This window comes from Galleria mellonella, unplaced genomic scaffold (assembly GCF_026898425.1).
Source record: "Galleria mellonella isolate WM207_F2 unplaced genomic scaffold, CSIRO_AGI_GalMel_v1 utg36, whole genome shotgun sequence".
Classification (NCBI taxonomy): Eukaryota; Metazoa; Arthropoda; class Insecta; order Lepidoptera; family Pyralidae; genus Galleria; species Galleria mellonella.
The window spans coordinates 347184-368626 of NW_026442086.1; the positions used below are offsets into that span (position 1 = coordinate 347184).

General features: G+C 31.2%; 1 protein-coding gene across 3 annotated transcripts in view; it reads left to right on the top strand.

The window, feature by feature from the left end:
* Positions 1–2173: 2173 nt before the first annotated feature.
* LOC113522555 (GTPase-activating Rap/Ran-GAP domain-like protein 3) overlaps positions 2174–21443 on the top strand; it is a 272552-nt gene continuing 253282 nt past the window's right edge. For 2 of the 3 annotated variants that reach the window (XM_052897214.1, XM_052897215.1), the window contains exons 1-2: positions 2174–2300; positions 5581–5692. In XM_052897214.1, the coding sequence (XP_052753174.1) occupies positions 5638–5692 (55 nt within the window). In that variant the 5' untranslated portion in view covers positions 2174–2300; positions 5581–5637. The remainder of the gene's footprint in view (positions 2301–5580; positions 5693–21443) is intronic. The other variant, XM_052897217.1, reaches the window with a different exon arrangement.

The window sequence follows — 21443 nt, forward strand, 5'->3', positions numbered from 1 at the left end:
GAGTGATCATAACCTCAAAAATAAATATTTGGTCTTAAACTACAGTAAAACTATGTATTTTAGAGGTCTACCTTAGATGGTTCACGGTTTCTAGATAAACTTCGTTTTGTAATTAGGGTTATTTTGTCAACAATTAGCATCACTGGATCACCGGTATATCGGTATCTGGTAAAGGTTTAGTGATGTCGGATTCGCCGGAATACTAAATCCGATTTTCCGGATTATAATCTCTTATGATAGTCTATATCGCCGTGTCGGTCCCGGCATAGAATGATACACCCCTTCCTTTCCCGTGAGTGTCGTAAGAGGCGACTAAGTGAACTTATGGTTAAGGGATGGTCAACAGCCCTCTTAAAACATCTCTAAAAGCCTAACTGCGGTTGCCGCCTGCCAAGCGTGGCAACTAGTAGCAAAACTCTCCTTATGGGGAAGGTTTATGTTCAGCAGTGAACAATTAATGGTTGAAATTATGATGATGATGGCAGTCTACGGGGGAGGCCTATGTACAGCTGTGGACGGATAATGGCTGAGTTGACGATGATGCTGAATCCTTAGTAAATAACACATAATTATAAAAGTACGTAAACTGTCTAGTTTACATAATATGTAATAAATTAAACTTTTTGATTTTGTTGTGCTTTATATATATATGATGGTATGTTACCTCGTGGGAAGCGATAACGTATATGAAGTGCGATACTCGACTTGAAGTTTGTTGTTGTATTTCTATGCAGCGTTCCAACTTTTCGGTAATTTGTCAAGGAAATCGTTGTAAAGGATTTAGTTAGAATATATGGAATTTACAAGGATGAAGCTTCGGCTTTCGTAGTTTAGTACGGTGGAAAAAGAGGGAAGGAAAGATAAAGTTGTGCAGTCCTTGTGTACTTACTAAAGTTTCACCAGAAGGAGACATTGTACAAAAGTCGTTTGTTTGGGTACCTCTGTCCCATTCGTGTTTCTACCGTGAAGCAGTTGTGTTTACATGGCTGTGTTTCGGTTTGAAGGTTGGGATATGGCAGTGAATTTACCGGGAATAGCACCTAAGTCCTCAGGAATGGCAACGCATGGGCGGTATCATGGGCGAAATAATATACTCATGTCTATGGGCGACTGTTACCACTTTTCATTAGGTGGGCCGTCAGCTTGTTTACCATTGTAAGTTGCATAAAAAAATGTCTCTGAAAATACACTTATATTTTTTTATTTAATACTTTATTGTATATAAACACTAATTAAACATAAAAATATGACAGTGGTAATCAAATGTACAAAGGCGAGCTTAACTCTAAAAGAGCTGATTTTCAAATAAAAGAACTAGACAAACTTAAGTTTATACATAACTAGCGACCCCCCCCCCCCCCCGGCTTCGCACGGGTGCACATTACATCACATCACATTAGAAACCTTTGAAATTATATTTTATGGAATTATTACCTATGAAAGTGTTTCTATACAATATAATGCACGTATTATACATATAAACCTTCCTCTTGAATAACTCTATTTATTAAAAAAAACCGCTTCAAAATCCGTTGCGTAGTTTTAAAGATTTAAGCATACATAGGGACGGACAGACAGTGACAGCGACTTTGTTTTATACTATGTAGTGATTAATTACGTAATATTTAATCGTATATGTATATACACATACATTTTGTGTATCTTAGAATGATATACAAGCTGAAGGCTCCCTTAATAGGAAGAGTTAACCGTTGCCTATAGACATGAACAGTATAATGAATATCACAGGAATATGGTAACAACATACGTTCTTGAAGACTATAGTGTTACACCTGCGAACTTTGTAATTCAACTGGCACATCCTAGTCTTCAAACCAAAACAGCCTTACAAATGTAATTACTTCATGGTAGAAATACGAGTGGAACAGACGTTGGACCGATGGCTTTTATACAATCTGGTGAACTGCTGTGAAGTTTTAGAAAGGAGGAATTATATTATAGCGTCTCTATTTACTTTTCGACCCTGCCTGACGGTAATCAAATGCCGTTGTTACTGAAAGTTTGATGACGGCGGCAAGTCGATACCCGGCATGAAGTGGCTTACATAAGCGAGGACACGCTGCTGCTCTCTGTGGCTCGAACGTTTTGACGTAGCAGCTACGGTCAGTCGCGAGCTACGTCGCGCTCTGTATGAGCGTATACCGCGAAATATTCCCGCGCTGTTTTGCACGCAGTCTGTATATTTTAAATATCGAATACAAAAAAAAATCATTAGTAATTTGAATTTACACTGTCTATTAATAAAATTTCTTTGGTTTTATAACATTAGTGTGCTGTATGTAAGTGTTGTCACTATTAAAAAAAGTTTTGAATATTGCATGAACCGCGAAAGCTACGGTCGTGGGAAATTTCTATGTAATAAAGTTTGTCCTCTTTCGGATGCAGACTGCCTTGAAGTAGTTTCGATATTAATTATTAATTACAGTATCATTTCTAAAGCAGTATCTATCAATATAATATGAAGATGATTATGATGATGATTATTATTATTGATATTATTAATTCAAACCATAAAATAAAATATACCTATCAATAAATAATATTTTTTTTTTATAGCTTCAACAATGGCATCATTATAAGAAACAAGATAATGTCTATGGAATAAAAAACTTTTAAGTTGGTGTGGTCGAGAATCGAATTTGACACCTCATTTATGGAAAACAATGTGCCTTGTACTGTGCTGCGTGAAGTCGTTAAGAAATTTGGGAATATTCAAATTGTGTACGCAAGGTCGTTTCAGGTGGGTAGGCGGGTTGTAGAGTGATCTCGTAAAACCTTTATTGCTGTAGACTTGAATACATTTTGGGAAATTTGTTCTCGTATGGGTTTTGTAGACATATAAAAGTAATGAATATATTTGTCAGTGTTATAGGAAAATTAATACACGATGTATTTGCTAACAGAATTATTGGTCACTAAAAATATTGATAAAGTAATAGGTATGTGACTAAACCTTAAATTGAAAGAAATATAAGTTAAACAATTATTTAAATAGTAACACAATTATTTAATATAGGATTAAGAAGTACACGAGTACTTGTATACACTATTGATTGCAAAAAAGAGTTATCAAAATCAGTTGAAAATTAAAGGTGTCGTCGTCCATTATACTCTTAAAATACAGATAGATAGATAGATAATTTATTTGCATTACTTAAAGCACACAAACAACATATATAGATATACATAAAAAGCGAGATAACATAAATGATTAAAAAATACGTAAAACTAACTTGCAAAAATGAATGATTTTTCTGGCAAATTTTTATATATTCAGCACAAGTTTTTTTTTTTAAATTGGTTCTATAATATAGTATTTTATTAGTATACTCACTTGGGTCAAACCAAAATTACAGTTGAAAATGCAAAAATAATTGGAACTATCTTTTTTCATTATCAATTCTATTTTATATCATCAATAAAAGTCATCAATTTAACGAATATATCATTATATAACAGTATTTTGTTATTTTAAGAAAACAACATAATTATTACAGGCTTTGCATTTATAAAGAAATTATCTTTATAAAAAGATCACCTATCTTTAGTTTTTTATATTTTTGTCGAAATAGCTACATGCTATTTTTTGGAATAAAAATAAGCCGTATATATATAAGCAATAACTGACTTGTATATATAGACTTCACTTCCAATTACCAAAACAAAACTTTTTATATTATTAATATAAGTATTCATATTCAGCATGCAAGCTTTATGTAGCAAAATAGAATGGAACTAGATGCTATTTCTAAGGATGACAAATTGTCATGCAATGAGAGAGCAGTCTGCAATATTTATATTTATTTATAACATAAAGAGCACGTAGCGCTATCGTTCGTATGCAACGATATTGCTACGAAACCTCGTAAAGCTACATCTGAATAAATCTCAAGCACGTTTTACATTCTGTATAATAATAAATAGTAACAATGTATATATTACATAGTGCTTTCTAGTCTCAAATGAACACAACTTTTATTTTGGGTACTAGATAAATAATAGTTGCACTTCAATATTTCTTTTTTATAAATACATTTATAATGTTACATGACAGATATGCTTATTGTAATCGTGAAATTATAAGTTATAGAATTATAATGTAGTACATGTTTATGTTTACAATGTAGATATACATATACATTTAAACAGAATATATATGGACTGGAGAAGTCAAATATTTAAAACGTTTTGTTTGTTCTCGTTCGAACCTACAATGTAATGTTTGTAATTAGTTTTTGCATCTGTATGGTCGCTTATCCGTTTGTCGTATCACAATTTTGAGAAATGTCTTATTAGGGTAATTGTTATATATGTTATATATGATGTTTAGACGTTAATAACTTTGGTATAAAAGACTTAACCGTCCAGAATGAAATTTGATAGAGCCAGTATTATCATAAGTATACAAAACGGTACCTACGAATACATACCATTTCATAACAATTAAGTCAAGCGACGCATCCTGAACACAAAGATAATTTAGATATACGAGTCTGTTAGTGAGCTTTCTGCCCCTCTTTATGTTCTTTGAAGCTGGAATAAGCATTAAAAATACTACTTACGACTACCATTTAAAATACCCGAAGGGTATTAAGATATAATTGCCCCTTTAAAGATTAATGCGTAAGTCAGGATTATAACAAGTGCTAGATGTGATAAAGTTGGGAATTGTTGGAATTTAGACACAAAAATATTTGCCGAGTTAGCTGTTATAAAGTACAAGTATAATGTTATTACGTATAATGTTATTAAGTAAAACACTTGTTTTCTTTTTCATAAGTATAAATGACTAAAATATACTTTTTCCTTATGAAATACTCAGCGTGTAAGTCTGACTTGTATACATGATAAGTCAAATGTATATATGTAAATTTAATTATATTATATAAGTTCGGACCAATTTATAAAACAGCGAAAATAAGAGAATATTTTATCTCAATCTCCATAATTATTACCAAACAATATCTGTCATAATAAACGTGGTTCTTTTCAAATTAAATTTTTTTTCTCTTTCTCAAGTTCTGTGTTTACAAATTTTTACTCATACAAAATTATATAAATTAATGTACTGCCCCAGTTTCGCACAGGTGTAAATTAAAATATATAATACTTTCCATAAAATGTATTTAAATGACAGTGAAACTAGTATTAAAACTGTTGCACAATTAGGAAGAAATAAGCAGAGAAACAAATAAACGTGGACTATGTTTTATAGTATTTAAAAAAACAAAAAAAAAATGCATAAAACAGCGCATCTAATCCTTAAAACTATTAATTAAGGTACATGTATAAGTATATACCTTTTACTATTAATTAATATACACAATAAATAAAATTAGCGATAATTAATTGCTGCCAATTCATACAGTAGAACTGTATACATAATAGAAATGTAAAAACAAAAAAAAAATTATACTAATGTATCACTGCTAACGTTGCTCGTCCCCACGACCGTATCTTTACGAGAAAAACAACTCGGAACAATGTAATAACGTGCTTAACCGTTCAATGTACTTAATGACAACGTGTTTACGAAACGGAATAAATACTTATTTCTAGGGTAAACTTGTTTTCGTATACGTCGAAATGTAATGTGAAAGTGGATCGGTTAGTGAAATGGAGAAACGTCCCGAAGGTTCGAGACTACGAGTACCCACGCTGCAGGAACAAGGCAAGTATTTGAATAATCACAACTTCTGTACTCACAGATACTCGGTGTGGAATTACAGGTCTATAACTTAAGCTTATTTATGTAAATTAAATATGTACGAAGACGTAAATGAGAGTTTGAGGGTATAAATTTAAACTTCCCCTAATGTATATTTCGTGTAAGACAGAATTCTAATTAATTCCGGTCACTTTTCATTCACTATTATGTATAAATGCATTTATTTTTCTATATTTTCAGCAATTCATTGATGCCATTTTCATGATATCTCACGTATTTATGAGTCTGAGTAATTAGTACCTGTGTCACTAGTTATGGTTCCAATTTTATTTAATGAAATCCAAAAATTTTGGTAAAATGTATCATCTTCATGATTTCAGCGCATTATTTGTACACTGCTGGACATAGGCCTCCCCCATACGCTGCCATAAGGAACGATCTTAAACCATCCGCATTCATTGACCCTGTAATGCATGGAATAGTGAAGCCTCCGGGGACCGGGGGTCATTTCCTTGTGATGTTTAACATTGGGGGGGTTTTCTCAGTAGTTATCATACTTGGCAGATAGATTGGCAATTGCAGTTAGGCCTTTGGTGATGTTTTAAAAGAGACGCTGCTACCCATTCCTCGACCATAAGTTCCCTTAGCCGCCTCTTACGACACCATGGGAAACGAAGGGGTGCCCAATTCAACGCCGGGACCTACACGGATTGTTTGTATCCTCAGCACACACGTAACAAAAACTAGACTTGTATAAAAAGATGCTGCTACTAGCATTAAACCCCCAAGAGGGAGGCCTATGTCCAGCAGTGGATAATTTACGGCTAATATGATGATGTGTGATGATAAAAAGATGCATTATTTTCTTTGACAATCCTATAAATCTACCATTGGTTTTTATTATAAAACATAGTATTATCTGGGAATTGTAACCCAGAGCATTCACCGTGACCAAACATAGTTAATTATGATAGATCGCTTACTAAATTTGGCCTTCAGAGAGTTGTGGGTAATTTATGCTAAGGATATGGTTAAATATGTAAGTGGATAGATATGTAAGTAGTACACACATACATTTTTATAATATAACTACGTTTGCAGAACCAAGGATGGATAGGCGATTAAGTAGAAACTATCTTTTAAATACCTTTAAGATTCTTTTTTTATTTATGTATGTACCTACACGTAATTCATATTTATTTATTATAATAATGTTCATATTCCCAATTATTATGTTCCGAACTTTTGTTATAGTTCCTTACTTTTAAGGTCTTTCATGAGCTATCTCTTTTCCTTGTTTGTGTACTTATTTATATATCACGTGACCCGAAACTTCCTCCAGCAACGTAATAAAATTGACAGACGAGTTTTGGAGACTCCCGCTTTTGTGGGAAATATTTCGACAAGTAACTTTCTTTATTCTGTGTCTACCAGCGCTGACATAAACTTTATAGTTGTTTGGGTGATGGTACTTTGAAATTCGATTATATTGGAGAGTTTTTATATTTTCTTTTTGTTCAGTGTCACAGGGCTTGAATGGATTACCAATTACATAAAGAACACAAATTATAATATACTATTTTTATGATCTTTCAGTAAGTGCTCATAGATCAGATGCGATCAAGCTCCGTGGATTTGCAACCGCTCGAGCATTAAAAGTTATCTTCGTGGTATGGGGAAAAAGGCATTACAATGTGTAATAAATCTTCTGTCTTTATTGGATATAAACTCCATTAAATACGTGATAATACCGGGCTTCAAACTATACTAGAAGATTCTCACTATTTTAAGAAGATATATTCGAAGTTTTGAAATGGACAGCGTGCTTGCCGCAGACTTAATATCAAGATAGTGTCTGGACTGACTAGAAAAATAAGTAAAGTAAAAAGATACCATTACTTTTTTAGCCAAATTAAGGCCTATGTAGACGATAACTTTATGGCTGTGCGAGATAAAATTATTCATTATGTCAAACAAGTTTAATTAAAGTTTACTATAAACACTGCAGGAAGTTTGAACAGCAAGGAGTGGAGACAACTAGAATTTTGGGTGTACAAATTTAAGAAAAAAATAAGGAGTTCTAGGAACGTGGCCTTTTAGGACGCTAATATTTGACTACAACTTAAGATGCTACCAAAAGAAAATTTTACTCATTGTTTAAACGGAAAAATAAAATAACCAGGTTTTATTTAAACTGAAATACGGAAAATTCTATTTCCTAAAATATCTAGGAATTGAAGTATTGTTTCATAGAATTATAGTTTTATCACAATACTAATTAGTTTAGGAGGAAATCATGTTAATAATTAATAAATAATTATCATTATAAAAAATTTCACTACTAATTGGATTCTATTCTTATATAAAAAAAATAGTTGAAAGAAGTACATTTTTGTTATAATTTTTATTAATAAGAATAAATATATAATATTATCTCTAAAATGAAATTTTGGGCTTACTGAAAAAATTGGTTCTATGACATATTTGGTAAAAACGTAATGTTATGATAACATTTTATCCAGTACACAGCGGGAACCTAATAATAATATGTGGTAGTATGAAATCGGGTACTAAATATTCTATGTTTTGTTTATCTACTCTCAATTCTCTCAGGCTCGAATCGAACGTATAAAGTTTTATATTCAGAAATGCCATTCGCTCCTGTTTATAAAGAAAATAAGAGAATGAAGTGCTTTTCCGATACGTATCTACCTCAGATGTTTTAGAAGCCACATAATACATATTTTATTTGAGGTAATAGCTTATACATTAGGCTATGGTTGACTACATATTTATAGACCAATAATAATAATGTTGTTAAGGGATTATTAATTAATTAATTTTTATATTGTTATTTTGCTGACATATATTATTATATATTAGTTCGAAACTACCAAGAGTATCTAAAACAGACAAGATTCAATCGATTTCCAAAAGTAGAAGGCTTCTCGTTCAATTTTTTTAACTAATTTTAATGTGGTATTGAATTGATAACCTTCAAAGAATTATTCTAATCGGTAATTGATAAAATTAGTATAAATTATACATCGAAATGAGAATCTCGTTTTTAACATCGTGTAACTACTTTAATTGCAGATAACAAGCAACATTATATCTTTACCTATTATTATATCTCAATCGATGTACCTATTAGTACTATAACGTAAATTTACATTTAAGTATTATAATAAAACGTTAAATTATGAATAAATACATATGTGTAATTTTTTTCAACTATGGTGTAAATTTATGATTAATATGTGGTGACCAGAGGTCTACCGCTATTAACCATCTCGTAAGTTTAGTTTTATCCTCTATCGAGACTATAATCTACGGACGTTTAAACCATCTATAATAAGTTAGTGTTCCGATTCGATCCAGTTAGAAAACTAAGATAGGGAATGAACTTTTAAAAATAATGGTCCTTCGGGTCTAGGGGTCTGGCTTGCGTTAATGCGCTCTCAGATATTTGTGGCCTTGATTCTCCAAACTCAGGATAAAGGCTGAAGGGTCATAAAATTTTGTGCATTACTGGTTTCTGTATTTTATGCACGGAAAATTATTAATTCACTCTTGCACCACCTGCCCACATCTATCTGTTCTCCTTTAACCAAAGGTTGTCTGTAAGAGATTGCCATAGCGATAAGACCGCCTTTTGTACCTTTATGTATATATTTCAATCTGTATTTATGTTACTGTATTTCACTTGAATTATTCACTTGTCATTGTATGTTTTTATTTATGGTGCAATAAAGAGTTAAATAATAATAATAATCATTATGAGGAGCTTATATTATCATTCATTATCATATCAGCCATTAACAGTCTACTGCTGAATATAGGGGGAAGGGTGTTGCCAGTAGTTGCCACGCTTGGCAAGTAGGTTTGCAACCATTGTTAGATTTTGATAATGATTTAAGAGCGACGCTGCTGCCCATCCATCTCTTAGTCGCCAGTTACGACACCCACGGAAAATAAGGAGTACTTGTATATTATATGCAGTCATTTTTATATACAAACATATAAACATACAGGTAACATTTATTTACGTATATAGTACCTACGCATTATAGAGTCAAACGATTTGTATTGTTTGTGTGTAACATTCACATAGAATCAAAGACAGGGAGCTTGTATGTACTAGTAGTATACCTACAGATGTATGTCAAACGATGCTGTCGAGATAAAACCGTCGGATGTGGGGCGAGCGGCTGGCGGAAGCCTCACCCTGCACTTGTATAAAACACTTACGTACGAGTACAGTCCAACAACAATAGCCTATGTTAATAAAAATGGCTCTCTTCACTAAGAGGCTTCTTCGTATTATGAGCAGTGTGAATATGTAAATAAAATATACCTATTTTCTTGTTATATAGTAAAAAGATATAATAAGCAATAAAATATCGTTACCTGTGTATTTTTCAATTGAACGTACATGTGTACTTTTACTACATATAAATTCTTACCTTAATATAATAAATAACAATAATTCTGACTATAGTACAATTTATGGTTACTATTATTACTGTTACTATATGGAAACGTATATTTTTTAAATTTTTTAATATTATAAATGATATGAAAGGGCAGAGTTTTTTTTATGGGTGAAAATGGAATGGTAACCCCGCCTGCGCTAACGGGATGCGCTAGCAGAGCACCAGTGAAGGGTGATAGATGAGAATGAAAATAGGTCAGTTAGGCCATCATGATGAATTCATCAGGAACAAACCATGATAGTTTCCAGGGGGAACCGCGAGGAGGTCGACCTGGCTGGGTATATTGCTAGCAATGGGATTCTCAGTTTCCATCACTAACAATCCCTTGTTGATGGAAAATGGGGGGACCATTTAGACAGAGTTCAAGTAGCTTATAATAACGCAATAATTGTGTTACTACCTCTTTTTATCCTTACATTATAGTAAGAGATATCGCATTGAGGAAAGATAAAAGTGTACATAACATGAAAGAGAAGAAAAATTCTAAATATAAAAAATTATAAACCTATAACAAGCAGCTGGGTACCCTATACTGGGGTGGTAATAATAGGCAAGGCTATTTGTATTGAGAGATCGTTCTATAATTATGAATTATTGAAAATTCAATTTCAACTTTAATTTAATTAACCGTTAGGAGATGCGACCACAAATGGCCAATGACATACTTACTATGCCTATATTAGTGGCTATAAGTAATAAAGGAAATAAAATTAATTAAATCGACGACCCGTCTAGTTAGGGATGAATTATTTGGAAATGTCGGGTCCACCTAACATAATAAAGTTAGTATCAATTATGCTAATTTGACTTCGCTCTCCTTGAATGTACCCTTCGTGTCATTAAAGTTTCTGAATTCCCTAGGGAAAATTAATTAAAAGAAAATATTAGGTAAAATGTATGTAAGTGTACTTTGTTTTATTATTTCTAAATGTTTTCGTAATCTCTCAACTCTTCGTGTCTGTTTCACATAAAATTCTCGGAGGACCTATTAGCCCTACTTACTGCTCTTCCGATGATAGAACAAATAATAGTAAACATAAACCAACTAGTAGAATTATGGAATTAATATTATAATAAGCGTACTTCATTATAAACTATGCAAATAAGACTTCATTTTTAGCTTTTTTGTAATAATAATAAAAATATATTAGTAAAACTATGGATAATGGTTAGTTTTATCTTTTATATTGTCTCTAAATTACAACAGCTTTATGTTAATATTTTAAGTAAATATTGTGTACTAGCACAACGCTTTGGCTTCGCATGGGCAGATAGATACGAGTAGATATTTATTTTTTAAATAAAATATAACCTATATTACTGGTTGATAATGTTGCTTTTCACGTGTGAATTTTTTTTAAAACCGGTTAAGTATTTTTTGAGATTCTCTGTATTTGGCTTATATTTCAAAGTACCTAAGTATATAAGCCATTTTTTTCTTTTAACGTATACTACAAATTATATATACATCTCAGTTAATAAATTAAAACAATACCTAATTATAATGTAATAATATTGAAATTATATAATTTTTTATTTATTAAATTCATATGTTTTATAATGACGAATGTACTGATACCACACATAACTATTACCAGAGACAAGTATTATTCTAAATGGCAAAGCAATCATACTACCGATGCGTTGTTGAAACAATTGCATCTTGCTACATTAACTTCGATATAAACGTCCGCTTACAAAATAAGAAATAAATAGAAAACCATTTTCGAGCGACTTTTAAAAGGAAAAGTTTCACATTTCGATTGGATTTTTGTACGTTTGCAATATCTTGGCCATTACTAAAACCCATTTTGATATTTTTTTTCAATCAAATTTTTTTTTCAGTGACTATTATTTTCGATGTAATGTTTATTAAATAAGAAAACGAAACAAGAAAGCATAGGCTCAATTATATTATCCACATATCCATAGCCGATTTTTTTTTATAAGCACTAAGTTCTATTTGATTATCTTGACTGCCAGGTAATTTTTTGTGTAGGCAGAGAGTACTAAGAGCTAAAGACTTCATTTATAATTTTTTTTATATTCACACCTTGTTTATCGATACGAGCGTATTTGCTGGGTAATTAGAAAAAAAATATCACACTAAGTTATGGTAATCCATATATTGTGTTAATTAGTTTTAAAATTCCAAGAATTCAGAGAGCAGTGTTTAGCTTATTTTTCACTATCTTTATTATCTGAAACAAACTGGAAAGAATTTGAATAACAAAAATGTCATACTTTTATTAAGATAGGATAAATGGTACGCGGCAGGCCTTGTCATTGCTTGCTATGAATTAATTTATATAAACAATTAAATAAAACCCACTCTAACAACCAGAACACTCCAAAAAAAAAATAGGGTTTATTTTTATATCTGAGTTTTTGTTTGCAGAAGTTAAATTCAATTACAATGGAGAATGTCTGTTTGGCGTTGTCTTCTTACTTTTTTTTCTAATGGGGTTTGACTTTTTAAACTTCATAGGTAACTTAAGCGTTATGTATGTTTTTTATTACTTTCATTATTTATTAATATACTTATTCGTTATAATTTATGAATTTGTATGGTGATTTTCTTTGCTTTATTTTTCTTTATAATTTGACAATTTGTTCTTTGATTATTATTTATTTATTAATACATACATAATACTTTTATTCACAATGTAAATTGTTATTAAAAAAAATTATAAATCGTAAATCCTGCTGCTCAATAAATATCTAAGAAAACTTAATAGAAATCGGTATAATAGTTTTGCATAAAGCTTGAACAAAGATACAGATAGATAAAAAAATATTTTATTATCTTATTAATCAAGAAGTCTTTTCATTTAAAATGTAATAAAGATTTGATTTTTCTATGATTTTAGACATTTTTACAAAACACTATAAAAAGTTTAATTAGATCGTAAAAATATTTTACGAACACTTTAAGTATAATAAATTTATTTTTAATATCATAAACTTTCTATACATTCATTTAAGAGTGTTTTAATGGTTAAAACTGCTTTATACTCGTAGATAGTAAAATTTTCACATTATATATCCTTATACCAAACAGTTCTCTTTTGCCCTGCATTCTTTTCTTCAAATTCAATTAACTCCCTGTTCACAATTATATTCTTAAATCGCTTGTAAATAAATATACAATTTATGTAAATATAATATTTTAATATACATTTTATTGCATTTTTGTCGTATGTCAAAAGTTTTATACTTAATTTTTTAATTACCTTTAGTTCACAAGTACTTATGTATTAATTTATTAATACCACACGGTAACCTTCAAGAAAAGAGCATATTCCTTTTTTAAAATGCCAACAGCATATCTGCGATTCACAGACATGGGTGTAGCACAGAGTACATTTGTATATATGAAAGAGTGTAGTCACTTATCATCAGGTGAGACGCATGCTCGTTTGCTTAATATGTTATAAAAAAAAATTAAGTGGTTTTAAACATACATAAACAAGAGAAATCTCAGATTATATTTTATCTACCAACCTCGGAAGTATATGTATATTCTTTAAAGGGTTACTTTCAATGACACTGAATGTTTAATTTACAATACAGATTTAGATTATTAGTATTTTAAGTAATCTATAAAAAATCGGATTTTTTTTTTATGGGAAAATGTAACGTATTACTAGTAAGTATTATGTTGTTAGTTATACGATTTTAAAAACATGAGTAAAATTCCAGTTAAATCAACAGTACTATCTATATTTAGGTGTAAATTAATCAATTTTATTAATGGTTGTTTGGTGAGCGAGGCTGACACCGTCTTTACTTGAAATAGTCGCTATGTTTGCGCTGGAATTCAGAATTTGAAATAAATTGTAGTCGCTCGAATAGGCATACTTTTAAATAAGTACTTTGCGAAGGCCTGTTTTTAGAAATTGTTGAGGTTAACTGTATAACCTGTGTGTAGCAGTAGTTGAATGCTAAAAACTACGTCGTTAAATTGCATCTTGCTATAAGCAATTTAATAAGACAGATCCGACTATTTCGATCATCTATCCCTACATATGTAAATACTTATATAATTTTGAAAGATACTTCTACTTTTAAGCAACTTACCAAAAAAGAGGTTCACGTGATCACCTAAGCAATTCTGAACTGATTTTTACAATTATTTTCTCAATATTACTATACACGCTGATGTTTTTCTCTGTGGAATCAAAGAAAATTCTTGCTGCGAAGCAAAATACTTGTACGCCCGAGATTCCGCATTCTAATTTCAAATATTTTCAATGTAATGTGTTTATGAAACATTTTGTCTTTGATCGGTGAATGTGTGTGTTCACGATGAAAACCGTTATTTTTATGGCGCAAAAATGTATTTGTTTGTAAACAGTTTGCACCGGTAAGTAATATAAATATTACAAAATTAAACGACCACCAGTATGGAAACGATCTGTGGATGATTTGCATTTAAAGTGGGATAATTTGGGTCACCGGGTACAAAGCGACGTAATGTTTGCCCCTCTCAACTGGGTCCTCCCAACGCCAACGCGTTGGTACCACGATATTGTTCGCGTTTCGGTAAAATAATTGCCAAAACCGACCTTGTGCGAGTACACGCTGACGTAGCGATAATGACGGTTAGCTGTTTGGTTTATAAAAAAATTAATTAATCAATAGATTCTTATAGTATATATTTATAGATTTTGCTAAGCAAAAAACAGCGATCTCCAATATAGAATTTATTTATTTAGGTAGAGTCACAGTAATATAACTCATATTACATACAGGATAGTCATATTGATTGTGAATATAAGGTTAAAATGAAATGTTGAATATTATGAATGCAATGTCAGTAGAATGTATAAGGAGGTACCAGAGCGAGACTTTGTACAAAAGTCGTTTACTTGGGCACCTCTGTCCCATTCGTGTTTCTACTGTGGTGCAGTCGTATTTGCATGGTTGTGTTTCGGTTTGAAAGGTGGGATATGGTACTGAATCTATAGGGTACAGAGGAATAACACCTGAGTCCTCAGGAATGGCAACGCATGTACTCTGTTATGTCCATGGTACTGCTCATGTCTATAGGCGACGGTTACCACTTTCCATCAGGTGGACTGACAGCTTGTTTGCCATTCTAAGTTGCATAACAAAAAGGTATAATATTTCAGATACTTTATACACATAACAATTCAAATAAGAAGAATATGTTCCATTTTTATTGTCTGCATTTTGAATTAGGTTTTCTAGTTACAAGTTACATTCTTCGAAAGAAAGATAAATTAGGTATAATTATGATTACAGACTAATTTCATGCATGATCGGTTTTCTAATCTTGTTAATACTACCTATGCCTATCTAAATGTAAAACTTTGTAAAGTGATTCGATTTTTGTCATTCATTCAAGCCATTCAATGGATTTGAATGAAATTCAGTAAAAAGAGAACGATAACTTGATAAATACTCTTATACAGGATAGTATTTTTCAAATTTACAAGAGTTACAACGTTGGAAAAACAAAAGTTATCTGTAATAGTTTGCTTTTAGCAATAAGGCCGCTGCTTTGTAAGCGCAAACTACTTTCTGTATCAACATTCTATGCATAGTTACTTTTATTCTGTGTGCTATAAATTGTTTGTTAATTTAAATGAAGGTTTGTTATTGGCATGGTAAACTCATACGTTACTCAACTGTTATTTCCCTTCATAAAGATTGCTACAAAAAGCGTAATGTGAAAAATTGCAGATAGTAAAAGGGATCGGATTTTTTCGTGATTTATTGGTGGCGCAGCGGTCAAATAGAAGCTATTGTACCATAATAATTCATACTTGATTTTCAATAACAAATAGTAGCGTTGTGCTATTAGGTTGTTAATGTAATCATGACCATCATCATATCGGCCTTTAACTACCCATTGTTAAACATAAGCCTCCCTTTTGGTGGCTTAGCAAGCGGATTGGCAACTGCAGTTAGGATTTATAGATGTTCTAAGAAAGACGCTGCTGCCCATCCCTCGCTCACCCTTAGTCGCCTCTTACGATACCCACAGGAAATTCTGGGGAAGAGGAAAGGGAGGCCTATTCTTTGCCGGCACCACATGACTGTTAATCACTATCCCTACATAGCATAAAAAAAAGTCACTTCCCGTCTGTCGGTTTCTATGTATGCTTAGATCTTTGCAACGGATTTTGATGCAGTTTTAATTAGATAGAGTGATTCAAGAGGAAGGTTCATACGTATAATACATGCATAATATAGTAGAGTAACACTGATAATTTTAGAAGTTTCTAATGTGATATGATGTAATGTGCACCCGTGCGAAGCCGGGGCGGGTTGCTTGTGTAATATATACCATAAACGACAAGGTTCTAATAATGTATACGTATTATCAAAAGGTATAATTTTATCCTGGTAATAGGTACACCCCTATAGGGTATAATTTAGTTTTACGCAGAAGTAGTGAGTGCTCTCGTTTGTAAAACATAATCATAAAGCTGTATGTATCTAATAAGAGCCTGAGATCATAAATTGAAATTTTGTGAAACAAATGCTTTAAGTATTTCGATGCACGTATATAAGATAAAACAGTATATTCTTAACTTTTTTGTATCTATTCTTACTTTGTTAATTATTGCACCATAAGATGACAAGAGATGTCATAATTAATGATAAGCTGAATCAGCTAAATCTAGAAAAATCATATTATGATGTTATTCTTTCACGAAAAACTTCTAAACAAATTTGAATAAAATTTAGTTCCTATACGGATAAGTTATATCCTAATTTAGCAAATAGGATACTGTATATATTAAATCACTCGGGTGGATCCGCAGAATACAACTAGTAACAAACAGAAGAAGGAAAATTTTTATAAATGTGTCTGTAAGCAGCTGTGTTTGTTTAGCTGCTTTCTATTTGAACGGTGAGATTATAGTTTAGTATTGTACCTTAGTCTTAGAAATGACAATGTATGTGAGGTACCATGGATGTTATATCTAGTATAATCATTTATGATGCTGTTTATCCATAAGTGTTTATTACAATTTTCTATTAGGCGAGTCATCAATTTCCTTGTCTTTCTAAGTTGTATAAAAAAATGAATATTTTTTACAGGGGTTCTTACATATTCCTAAAGTAAGCAAGCACTAAGAAGGGATTTCTCAAGAGGCGAACGCGGAAAACAGCCGCTAAAAATATTTCTGTGTACATGTCTGTTTTATTATTATAATTTGCACTTTTTGTAAAATATGGACCTTAAAATTGACAATATAAGTTTTAGTAAAATATCACATAAAAACAAGTCATACAAACAGCTATATATTACTTAGGGAAGAAATACATATCTTTTTATATATAAGCGTTGTAAAATTTTTAAACAAAAGGAGATTTGCACTAAAATTTATGCAAAGTTTTTATTCAATAGATGATAATAGAATGGTAACTTCACCTATGTTATCGGTATAGCGTATACTGGCAGGCACCAGTGAGGGGTGATGCGTGAAAATAAAAATGCAAGTTAGTTGACCCATCGTGATTAATACACCTGGAATTCAGTATTATGATTTCCAATTCTCCAGGAGGTATACCTGAAGCATTGGAAACCATAATGCTGAATTTAATAACTGACAGGGTATATTGTTATCAATGTAACTGGTAGTCTGCATTACTAACAATCCGTTCCGCCTTAGACTTTGGTTAATATTTTACTAATGCACATGAAACATAGCACTATCTCTACCATATTTAACTTCCACTTCACTGTGTTCAGTGGTTGGCTGATTTACATGCAAATTGAACACGCGGTCAATATTAGCCTGTTTAATTTGTGCTGAATACTAGATGCCTGATAACATTGCTTTAATTTTGTTTTCGCCACCTGTTCACCTTCACAGGTTAAATTAATTACTCGTATTTATGGCTAGGTATTAATATATTTATTTTCTAAATATAAAAAAGATGTAACTGAACGATATCAGTATATTTATATATTTAATTGCTATTAAGGCTCTTAATAAAAGAAATAGATGTCAAAACAATATTTTTTCTGTCGTCATGGTATCAGGCCAAAACCGCTGCACCAAATTGAATTTCCGCAATTTGTACATTTATATTCCTGGACGTTTAACCTAAGATTTTGTGTATGTTTTATCTTGATACGCCATCTAGAAGCGATGAACTACTTTTAAAATTCATGAGTACGAATTTGCAAGCAAAAGTTATTATACTACACAATTAGATAACATTTAAATAATTATATCAATTGCGTTTTCTGTTATTCCTGTCTACGGTTGAATAGTAGATAACGCCATATGGTTCGGCCGCAGCACACATTTACACAGGAATAGCCTTTGGTGTTGTGGGTGATCATTGGCGGCGGTAGTCACTTACCATCAGGTGAACCGCATGCTCGTTTGCCCTGTGTTGTAAAAAAAATATAATATAAATAAAGTATTTTTGTTTTAATAAAAATATAGTTTTTCATAAATATATATATAAAGATAAATATAGTTTTTTTTATATAATATCGTATATAGGTAAATTGCGACATTGTACACGCGGATTCCTTTATTTTGGTAATATTGATTTTATAATGTAATATAAATTCTATGCCTTACCTATGTAAATTATTAATTCATATAAAATTTATACTTGTCATGGTCATGAAATGAAACATAAAGAAGCTATATATATATATAGCCGGTGTCATTTTCAGCTGATATTTTTTTGGCGTCAAGAAAAACAACAGGTTTTCTTGAATAAGGTATCTTGAATTTTGTCCTTTATATAAATTGACGTTTGTGGTATGAATGTCATAAACGTATGCACGAGGTCCCGGACGATTCTCAATGGAGCAAATTTAGTAAACGAATTTCTAAATTTATTCGGGTCTGAACGTTCTGTCTAGACAAGTTAAATTATTATTGAAAGGGGACAACTTTTATTAAAATGCAAATTATCATATTAATGAACAGATTTTATATAAAGCAATTTAGACTGAAATACAAAAATTAAGATTTTCTTGTTTTTGACTGATATCTATGTATAAAAAAAAACTTCAGAGGACAATAAAAAAACTGTATTGTGTCGCATTAGTATTAAGTAGGTAGCTAAAAATAGGTGCATATTTTTTTATCATTTCGCATTCACACAATCGCAATGCTAGCTTTACTTTGTATGTACAGCGGCTGGTTTGTATCATTTATTACTACGTACCTACCTCTGTAATAATAAATGATACAAAGTGGCGCAATCTGAACGTTCTCACCACTATCGTGGTGAGGTTTTTAGCTTTCGACCAAAACAAGCTGGAAATGAATTAACTGTCTGCAGCAGATTTACGGTAGCGAACTCTTTGCTGCCAACATTTTGCATTGTAGTATTTGGCTACGGCTGTATCATGTATGGAAATGTTTTATTCCTTTAATATGTATTTTTGATGAACTGGCTGTTTAAGTGTCAGTCAACATTCCTATACAGGTAGATAGGTACTTTTTATTGTTTCCTCTGAAAGCATACAGTAGTAAATTTATTATAATTAGATATGTTCACACTAAGAAAACAATGGGCAACAATATAGTGCTGCTATAGCAAAATGTTTAGAGACGTTCATGATGATGAATTTATACATACAATAAAACTATGAATAAACCTTGTGTATTATAGAATACTTTTAGATTTTCATGAAATTTAATGTGGTTACAACTTAGTTCCTATATATATATATATATATATATATATATATATATATATATATATATATATATATATATATATATATATATATAATATTTTTTACTATGATAAAATGTCTGGTTTCTATGGGAATGGGAAAATAATAAAGATTTCCGCTAGAAAGACGTCACGAGCACAGCAATATTTTTGACAGGGGTTTGCTCACTCATTTCCTGTTGCATTCGAATTCAAATATGCTTGGTGATATGCGGATATGTCAAAAAATAGCAGCCGATAATGATTTTTCATAGACTGATTAATTTTGACATGAATAAAGTCGGCTTTTTGGGGAACAAAATTAATGTTAATAAATTCGACATTAGGGAAGTTGTAATTGGTGAAACTTTCAAACAAAGTTCACTACAGTAAGTAGACTGGAATGTCGGAAGGAACCTCTGTGGACCCATGGTAGCCATCAACCTAAAACATTGTATATTATATTTATATATTTCATTCTGTAATTAGAGAAACTTTCAAAATCTTCCATACAAATTTTCATAAAAGTCGACAAAAGATTGCAAAGAGGCACAGTTATTTTACCTTTATATATATAAATTAGTAGGTTGATAAATTATAATTATTTTTAATGTATTTTTATTGGAAACAGAAAAGCTTTCTAACTTTCTTCACCAAAAAGGTATAAGCGTTGCAAATTTAACATAAATTTAATTTCTTATAAAGTCGAATGAAAATTTCTTTTGATGTGTTATTTCTAACTGGAATAATCAAAAGATAAATTACATTTACAATTAACTTCAGTTAAGAACAAATTCCTTGGTAGGTAAATACTGGAAACTAACAAAAAGATAATTTTTTACTTTACATTCATGTTTTGTATGTCATAGTATAGTAGCGTATTATACTGTTAATCATCACTACATATGTACATATAAAAATATGTACAATATAATAAAGTTCCCTAATACTTGAACATTAATAAAACCGACGTCCCCCGGCTGTGGTCGGAGCCATTAAATTCCTTTCAGCTCTCATTCCAAAATATATTCCATTGTTATTTCTTTGTTTACATCGCAGTAAGACCTCAATCAAAATTTCAGTATCGGACCACAAGCATTCATTGTAGGTACCTATTTGTATTTTACTCAATCTAAATAGGATCGTGGTGGAAAGAGGTTGTGTTTTTTCTTCCAGTTCTTGTTCTTATACATTTGTTTGCCCAATGTAATGGAAAGAAATATTTCGCTGTTATTTATTGGTATATTAAAATTTGAATTAAATAAACTTAATCAATATCGGATGTTGATGTTCTTCATAATGTTTGTTTTTTCATAATAAAGTTATAAATTTTACTGACTCTGGGATATAAGGCTAAACGCTTAGGTCACTTTGGAGGGTCTGAGGTTTAGAATGATGGATGTGTTGTAAAAATAGATAATATAAAACTATACTAGTAATAAAATTGTAACTTATATTGCTGATATTCTTCTATTTAATGAAACCATCTTAATCATCGGTACCTGTAAAATACTCTGTTCTGAATATTACAATTTGACCTGTTGGAACTAGGAACATAAATGATGGGTTCGGAAATGTGCGAGAAT